Below are 9,939 nucleotides of genomic sequence, written 5' to 3' on the forward strand. Positions count from 1 at the left end.
TAGGAATAGGGATTAAGGAGAAAGATAGAAGGAGGAATGGGTGAAAAAGGGAGCGTGGAGGTGGGAAATTTAGAGGGAAAGAGTAACATTAAGGATGACTATACTGAAAGTAAAGCAGAAACACGGACACCCCCTAAAACTAAAGTACCTGACCATGAACCCTCAAACACTATTACTGGTAGGTATTACACACTTTTTACAGCGACGTTAATCTCCCTAACTCGACGAGGAATTTCCAGACATCCTATAAACACGTAACAAGTTATGTATAATGTTCTGTATCCGGGAGATTGATCGCGATTACACGAAATTCCCCCGAGCAGAAGAATGAAGTCTATCTTTCTCACAGTTCTGACCGTCCCCTTGCTTTGTCATTTGACACAGGGATGCTGCACCCCCGAGCAATGGAGAGGGTACATGACGTTCCTGGTTGGCACTAACAAAAACGGGAAAGAGACATATGAGGCGGTAAGTCTATACAGCTGTACTGGAGACGGTAAGTCTATACAGCTGTACTAGAGACGGTAAGTCTATACAGTTGTACTGGATATTATCCCCACTGTTTATGTAGGCATGGTATATTTTGCTACGTTGTATCATAGGTATTTATACAAACTTGTAACAATTAACAAACAATGGCTAAAAATGTATAGAAATCTTTAAGAATACCATAAAGAGCGGCCATGGTTTCAAATGTTTTCATGTCACATTCATAAAAACATATATTATCCATATAAGGGGCCTGTGAAAAGATAAACGCTAAATGCTGTGACCTCGAATTTTCTAATTTATATTGACCATGCACATTTACCCTTAATTCCTGAATGCACTTTGAAGACAAAAATTATAAATTCTTCATAAAGTTTATCGCCTTATACTATGTAATGACCATGAGTATATATATACGGATATAAACATTCGTAGGGTATTTGAAATATGGGGTTCAAAAGGTCGCAACAATTATATCTATCATATTTTTGTACTTTCATATATGAAACATATGGAGATAACGAACAGTATTCAAGATCAAAAGTCCATAAAAACAATACAGAAAAGGAGCAGAGCAAACACGGACCTCCGAAACATCAAAGGTGGGATCTGGTGCCATGGAAGAGTTAGCATCCCTTGCTGACCGGTCACACCTGCCGTGTGCTTCTTGTCATGATCAGGAAATAATGAAAAAATCCGTCGTCAATTCATTGTGTAATTAATGGACTAACAATAAGTATTAAAAACGTTAGTCAGTATTGGACTCAATGATAAATTGTATTTGCTGACAAGGTCATTGTATCAACAATAGAACTTACAAAATGATGACTTTAATCGAGACTGCTGATAATCTTGTTTCATCAACTTGTATGTCAATAATTTACCTCGTATTGGAAATAGTTCATACGTAGAGCATGCCCTTGCTTATCGAATTAACTGAGATACATAAACTCTATATGCAGGTGATGAAGGTATATTGCTGCACAAGTAAGGGAAGTTGACGATAGAAAAATTAGTCATCACGTTTATCATAGAGCTTGGTTGTTATATTACCATTAACGTCTTTTTCAATTAAAATATATAAATATGAAACAGATTTGTCTGACTCTGGAGTATCTTTTATCTCAAGCTCACCAGGATATATCGTATCGACATAAGAATGAAAATTACAATTGTAAATTGACAATATGTCGTCGATATATCTAAATGTCGAGTTGAAGGCCACAGCAAGTATTTTCTTCTTTTCACGCATAAGATTTTACACAAATTCTGCTTCATATGAATACAGAAATAGATATTCTAATCCAAGGAAGCAACTGGTACCCATGGGATTTCCAATAGATTGTTGGAAGAGATAGGATATATAGTTTATCGCCTTATGCTATGAAATGACCATGTGTATTTAAAAAATAAATTAACTAGCAACCCAAATAAGAATTGTGGTTTCTCGCTTTCGGTGTCTTTGTGGGTGGGATATCATTTTTAATGACATATTGTGTCAAATCTTGTCATATATAGGTACATGTAATGCACATGTCAGATATGAAAGCCCCGTCTCTTCTCAATCAAAAGTTATAAGGAAGTGAACCTGATGACCCTGTATGGCAAAATACCGAAGATTCAACTTTTCTTAAATGTATATTAAATACTAGTATATATTGGTAGTTTCTTAAGAAAGGTCTTGCCACAAGTATACATACGTAAAGTATGAAAGCCCTTGCCCGAAAATTATGGCCAAGGATAAAGTTTTTAAATATTAGGTTAAATTCCAAGGTCAAATGGTCAAAGTTCTTTATATTCAATGAAATGTCTTGCCACAATTATTACATATGTGAAGTATGAAAGCCCTTGCCCAAACCATTACACAATTATGGCCAAGGTTAAAGTTTTCAAAAAGTAGGTCAAACTTCAAGGTCAAAGTCATATTTAAAATATTTAAAACGTCGCAACAATTATCATATTTTTGCGCTTGGCGAGATACCTCAATCATGCAATATTTTTATAAAGAGAGAGAGAGAGAGACCCTATGCCCTAACCATATAGACTACGAAGCCAGTGGAAGTTGATACACTTATTTTGGGGGGGGGGTTCTTAAGAAATGGGTTTTTTTCAATATTATGAAAATACGTGCACGTGATACAGCCACAGCATTTTAGGGCTTAATGGAAGACCAATCCCCACGTCTTTATGACTCCCAGGAATTTGATTGATTTTTAATAAGATAGAATAGAGATTCTTGGTCATATGCCTGTTCATATACAAGATGAAAAGTATTATTCAAATATTGCCAAATAGAAAAGAAAACACTTGCAGATCTAAATTTTTATATGATAAAAACTTAAAAATGTGTTTTGATTTAGGGAATAGTCAACCTTTTCTATGATGCCAAGAAAAAGAAAATAGCTGCTTTTTCAAAGGTCTACAACGTAGACGGCAAAATCTTCATAGGAGTAATGATCCAAAACTTTGAAGAAGTGAGTATTAAACACAGCTCAGAAATGTTACATATTAAACTTAACACATGTTAATAAACATTAAATTTTATAAAATGATAATGATGTATTTTCGCTACTTTAGGGCGTTCAATACGTTGTCCTGAATGGTGCCTGCAATACAACAAAATTGGCAGGAAAAGAATTTAAGCCTGCATGTATACCTCGTAAGTTTGTTTGGATTTTTAGGCATGGGATCAAGTCATTTTATTCTAATAATTCATATATTATGATTTTAGATGCAATTTGGACACTAACCATGTTTTTCTGTTGGAAATATCTTTAATTTTTTTAATATGGACGTTAAAACTTTTTAAGATACTAGCTGAGCATTTTTATTAAATTTTGACTAATTAAAAACTTCTTTAAATAGAATGTAAAGTGAGATTGTATCTATTATAAAAGTGGATGTCACAGTATGTAAAATTTACAATCTTCACTTAAAAAGATGCTTTATACACTTAAAAAAAATCAAGCAGCTCTGTTTTGAGTAAAATGGATCCCAAAATAATAATGTTTCATTTATTTGCAATATTTTCAAAGGACGAATATGACTTGGAGATTTCAATGATGTAAATCCATCAAATGTTAAATATTTCTATGACAATTACATTTGGTGTTATACCTCGTTCTGCTCTTTTACAGCTGAGGGCAAAAAGGTGAGTGACACCCACGTTGGGACATCTACCGATTCTCTGGGTGTGAGTACCTACGAGATCCCGCTAAAGGAGGGCAAAGGGATGTCTAACATCACTGTTTCTAATAAACTGTGCATTCCCATTGATGACAATGTTCAAGGGGGTACAGAAAAAGGTAGGAATAAAAACCCCCCTGAGTAACATTTGAAAAGATCTGTATTTTTTCTTTATGCTTACGGGATTTAGAAATTGTGTAGAATGTAAGTTAGAGAAATAACAAAGTCAGTGTCTATGGATTAATATATTGGTTAGTGCTACATAATAAGAAATTTTTGGCAATTATAAAAATATAATTGTTATTAGAAAGTTTCATGGCCAGCATTGGGTACACAGGAATTGAACCCGGGATAGAAGATCCCAGAATTTTCGACAAACCAAGGGAATGCAGAGATAAAATTGAAGAAGTAAGGAATTATTACATACATTAAAAATGCTTCCAGGAACATAATGGCAGTTTAAATTTTATATCTAAAACATAGTTTACTCGATGGTCAATGAGAATGACACCAATTATATTAAGTGATGTACCGATAAATCGATTAAATCAATTATTCAATCGAAATGGCCCCGATTATAAATAACCAATTTTGATTTTGATAATAAATTTATCAAAATGTAGGTAAAAAGCAAATTATTTCTTTGATTTCTTATTCATTCTTTTTTCAATTTAAATGAATTTTACACAATAATACTTAAGAAATAGAATCCAATGATACAGAATATATCAAAAATGTACTCTAGAAAACACTCCCTAAATTTTTACCACTTTATTCTTCATTCAAAAATGAACAAGCTGAATACTTGAAATCAATAGATTAATAATCGATTATTGTGCATCCGATTATTTCGATAAACGATTATGAAACAATACCATTTTCCCATCACTAATTATATTAATCTCTCACTATTTAGTTTGTAAGCTTTTCTTCTGGCATTTCAGGCATAAGGACACAATAATAGTACTATAATGGAAAAACTATGTATTATTTATAATATTCAGTGTCATTTTCATTATCCATCAAGTGAAATAAGCACTTTATAATACAAACCCATGCTTATGAATTAAACAATACACCAGGAAGTAAAGAACTGTTAAAGAGCTTCACTATACTTTAGACAGTCTTCAAGTACCTACACAGTATTATAATACGTCTGTATTAGCTGTACGCATTGATAAGTAATTGATACACTGTAATCGTTTTCCATTTTTTGTATTCCCTTAAGCTTAAGGTTATCCGATCCTCAGGTTATGAAAATCAGGCATTGAGTAATTGAAAATGCTCAAAAAGATGTCTCTAAATTCTCAAATTAAAATGTATTTATCCACGTCGTTTCTTTTAACTTCGTCTTTAAATTTAATCATATTATATAGGGAAAATTAATAAATCTAAAATAATTTTTCAGGAAATGCGATTTGAACTACCAACTGCATATCTTTTAATTGATAATTGATCAAGAAATACATTTTAGGAATAAAAATCATAGGTATCCAGGCTTTTAAAGAAAATTGCATGAATTTTACACTTATTTGGTACTTTACTTTCTCCTACTTACTTCAATCGTTTCATAATGCATAGTCTATGAAGTGTTTCCTTTCAAAGAAAACACCGTAAATCACTTCTAATTTCAAATCATGCTTATAAACATTGGTAACTAAGGCTAAATTAAAAGAAATATGATTTTTTTTTAATATGCAAGTTTTACTTAATTTTATTAGGTACAAATCTCAACTTTTTTAATACTGTTTGTTAAAACTTTCAAGAACATTGAATCATATGTAGAGGCATAAAATGAAAATTGTTGCATGAAAAAATTTCAATTTCAAGCTTTATTTGAAGACTTTTTGAATTAAATTATTAATTAAAGAGTTATCCTTCCTGTCTGAGGATCGTATATCCTTAATGATGATTTCTCTTTTCTTCTTAGAAAGGGTTTTATTTCTTTAATCAAGGTTTCATCAACTTAATATAATCTGTTCTTTTTCATTACAGGGGGAGATCGATCTCTTTGAAAAGTTTGGAATGCTTAACCACAAAATGTCCAGTCTGTTTAGATAAATATTGCAGTGTAGCTAACAGAAAATCCTACGAAACAACTTCTCCCATTTTGTACATGTATTGTTTTATGGACTTTGATATTAAATACTGTTCGTTATCTCCATATCTTTCTTTTTGTAAGTTTGAGTCTCTGTATTTTGTTTTTACCATTTTGTATGTACAGTTCAACGCACTTTTGAAGCTCACATGGTTTTTCGCACAAATTAAGGTAACATTTTGTAATAAAAATTACTATTTTCGAAGTTCATTACGATGACATAGCATACGTTATATTACACGTATAATGTCAAGTATAAATGTTCTTTAAAATTATTATCTTAAGTTTCCAAAGTGGATAAAACACGCAACTGTTGTTTAAAATTCAGATTTACAACTTTCTTATTCAACAACGATAAAAAATAATTACATGCAGTTATGATTTTGATTGTAAAAATATTTTTTAAAAGGAAGGAAGAGTATAGTTTGAAATGTTTTTTTAATCCGAACTCCGAAGTCTTGGCGAAAATTGATTGGACTTAATCACATGTCAAAAAAACTGCTCAGGAATCAACACCAATCATCACTGAATGACAGAATTAAACCACACCAATGCCAGATCTAAACCCGGGGTATTTTTTTCATTTATTGTAGACCCAGAATCTCTTGGAAGAAAAGTGACACTAGTTCAGCTAACCAAGCTACATTAATTGAATAGACGTATATCCAACATTCTCCTTTTTTGTAATGTGTTGGAAAGATCGATGACTTGTTAATACTGTTGTAACACCCCCCTCCCTTCCCACCATCAACACAAAAAAATTATTAAAATATATTTTAAAGCATATATAGAAATAAATACATCTTTTTACAAAATTTTGGAAGTTCTGAAAAGTACCGTATTTGACATACACGCGTACATTATTTATCTAATTGCTTGTCAAGTTATTCTAACCCCCCCCCCCCCCGGCATCTACGTTTCTGCAAAGAGCTACTGCTTTCGAAAGAACAGATAAAAGACAGCTGCAATTTGCAAGAAACCACAAAAAATCAGATAGAAACAGTTGAATATATCAAAGTTCTAAGAAATGATTTGTATGAATTATGTTTTAGTACATGAAATAAAACTCAGATAATGTAAACAAACACTTTTAAAATGCATTTGGATGTCTCAATAGTCAATACACAATGTTACATTATAATAATGTGACCTTAATTTATGCCTCCTATGAGAAATATCAGCCTGATAGTGCAGTGAAAAATAACCGAATACAGATATGCAGTTTTGTCGAATATGTCATTTAATTCAATGACATAAAGTAAAATGTATAACAAATCATTAAGGGGGATAACATAATATTAAACAATGCACGTTACATGTACATAGGTGAAAGGTACAAATGTGGTCCCCCTGAGAGTGACTAGAAATTTACATGCATTGAAGTTGAGTGAACTTATCAGAGTACATGTAAATATGCATAAAATATAACATAAATGAGTACATCCTTGGAGGCGTCCCTTAATTTGTGCGAAAAACTATGTGAGCTTAAAAAGTGCGTTGAGCTGTATTTGTATCGAATTTGTACATACTTACATGATTTTGAACAATATTCCAGATCTTATAACTATGTACCTTTTCTCTTTTTTTCTCTCGAGATAACTTCTTTGAAATTAATATCCAATTAAATGCAATCAAATGAAGTACAGGATAAAGAAATGAAATTGAGATTTTCTTTAGGTTTTGCTTTGATTTTGTTTCGATCATAACAAGGAGCATGCAGCGGATTTGACCGGTTGACAGGGGATGCTCACTTCTCCATGGCACCTGATCCCACTTCTAATGCTTTAGAGACCAATTTTCCCTGTATCTTAGCTGTAGTGGGTCACCAAAAACTCTTAATTTACTATTTAGTTAGATTACACTGTAAATGATATATTCTTAAAAAAGATACACGATATCTTTATTGAACAAAAAATTGAGTTGTCAAATTTTAATCTTATTCGTAAGATTTTTTTCGTGAAAAGGCCGCAGGCTTTTTGATATCATTGACAGCTGGGTTTTTTTTTATCAAAAATGGAACTCCTAAATTTACATACCTTGTCAATGGCCATTTGTCAAATAGTAAACACAAGTAGGCTACTCTGAATCAGATATCTAAAAATGCTTGAGTTTTCTGATTTCAATATCTATGTGGTATTTGAAGACCAGGACTTCCAACAAACTATTGATATACACATGGGTAATAATGATTGTCGTTATAAGCCGACCAATCTATATCATGAATATTTCAAGTGAATTTGACACTATTTTTATAAGAGTTTTACTTGAAGAACATATCGCATAAATATAGCACCAAGAAAAATGCACGTGAAAGTTCTAAAAATAAGTATGAATTTCATACAATATTATTCAAATTATTTGCATGAAATTTTTTAAATATAATTTATACACGAAATTCATATAATTTTCAAATAAAAAGATAACATGAATAATATTATCACGTGAGCCACTTTTCTCTGTGTAATATTTTATTTATGATCGTAAATATTTGCTCTCCTGTTTTACAACTGCAAGATATGCTTGGGTCGTATTTTGTCTGACATGTTTCATATCATTGGTTAGGTTATTGCTTTATACTTAATTTGACTATGAAGCACTACATAAACCGGACCAATAAATAGGCCTTACGGCGTCTAAGACAGATAAAAAGGGGATGCTCACTTCTCCTTAGCTCCTGATATCACCTCTGATGTTCCCAGGCATCCGTGGATTTTTTCTTTTTGTCAGTGACAGATATGTTTTCCCTAGTATATATATTTCTTTAATTTTCGTTGTTTCTTCCCTTTCCATTAGGGTCTTCATAATCTAGCAAAAGCTAAGTGAAACTGAATACAAAGACCAAAATGTCAAGTATAACGAAAAAAAATATGAATGTACATGTATATAATAATTTTATTACAGGATATACTTTGCTAAATCAGAAATAAAAATAACCAGAAATCAAATTACATGTAAAATAAAGTTGAAAATGATTTATAAATATAAACAACCATTGTACATAGAAAAAGAAATACTCAGTATAAAAGAATGTTTTCCAAAAGCGAGACGTGTCAAGCATTACTTGTTTCTACATTATAGTTTGTTATCAATGTCCAAAATACCATGTATCAAGGTATTTCATTAACTTAAGATCTTGTATGAAGTTTGATCCAAAAGTAATGTCACTGTGTCCATGCCTTTAATATTTGGCGTCATAATATCAAGTATAATGTATTAAAAGATGCATAGAAATAAATTTAATCAAAACTGAAAAATTCATTGATACTGTTTATTTGAACTGATTTTATAGACGGTTAAAACGTTGAATATAAGGGGTGTCGCTGCGTCACAACTCAACGTCACGTTTTAAAGTGCATTTTGTTAGAATGAAAAAGACAAACACATTAAAAAGTATCTAAAAAGCGTCTGATCGCCCACTATTTTAAAAGACACAATTTTACAATATTTTCTAATCTTTAGATTAAAATAAAATGCGTCATTGCTTTTTGATTATAAACATTGTTGTTTTAGTTATAATCTGATGTTTTGAACACAGGAAATGTCGAAATGTTAAAAAATCGCTTAAACGAGCTATAATGGTTTTTGCGTCAAAATGTTGAAATTGCCAGTAGAGAGAGTTACGACGGTTAATCAGACACAATGTGATGAACTTTTTTAAACATATATTCTTTTACTCATGCATTTTATTAACTTTATATAAATTGGATACATGTTAATAATAACATTAAATATTACTCTACAATTGATAAGATAATAATATATTTTATTAATATTTATCTTATCATAATTTAATAAAAAGAAATAATCCTACAGTGTACAGTGTATATTGTTTTATTTGCAACATTGATATCTATAACTTCTTTGAAATGTAAACTTTTCATTGATAGATGACTTCCTCCTATCAGCTTTCAAATGAATATTTTTATTCTTAAAATTTTTCGATCTATTTACTTAAATACAGATTTAAAATTTGATATTTTTTTTTTTTTATATCTGTCATTGTTAATTTTCACCATATTAAATTTATCTGAAATATTTTTTTTTCAAATATTCCAATCAGATGCGTAAAGTATATCTGTATAGTTCATAACAGACAATGATAATCTAGGGCTAGGGAGTGATCCTAATGTAGTCCGAATCTTAGTGTTTTATATTCGAACAATTAT

At 31.0% G+C, this 9,939-nt stretch overlaps 1 protein-coding gene across 1 annotated transcript; it reads left to right on the forward strand.

Annotated features, from left to right (window-relative positions):
* Positions 1-266: 266 nt before the first annotated feature.
* LOC134269896 (uncharacterized) lies at positions 267-5,833 on the forward strand. The gene is made up of 6 exons (XM_062752078.1): positions 267-468; positions 2,850-2,963; positions 3,067-3,148; positions 3,627-3,794; positions 3,983-4,083; positions 5,671-5,833. Exons 1-6 carry the CDS (start codon positions 328-330, stop codon positions 5,734-5,736), a joined length of 672 nt encoding a protein of 223 aa, XP_062608062.1. The 5' UTR covers positions 267-327; the 3' UTR covers positions 5,737-5,833.
* Positions 5,834-9,939: the final 4,106 nt, after the last annotated feature.

This window comes from Saccostrea cucullata, unplaced genomic scaffold, assembly GCF_032062105.1.
Source record: "Saccostrea cucullata isolate Sc308-1 unplaced genomic scaffold, CSIRO_AGI_Scuc_v1 ctg17988, whole genome shotgun sequence".
NCBI classification, from domain to species: Eukaryota; Metazoa; Mollusca; class Bivalvia; order Ostreida; family Ostreidae; genus Saccostrea; species Saccostrea cuccullata.

Excerpts from the sequence above, each read along its gene's own strand:
- LOC134269896 (XM_062752078.1), top strand. The coding sequence starts at position 328 with ATGAAGTCTATCTTTCTCACAGTTCTGACCGTCCCCTTGCTTTGTCAT. Across the intron at positions 469-2,849 it reads GGAAAGAGACATATGAGGCG|GGAATAGTCAACCTTTTCTA; the intron begins GTAAGTCTATAC and ends GTTTTGATTTAG. Across the intron at positions 4,084-5,670 it reads GCAGAGATAAAATTGAAGAA|GGGGAGATCGATCTCTTTGA; the intron begins GTAAGGAATTAT and ends TTTTCATTACAG.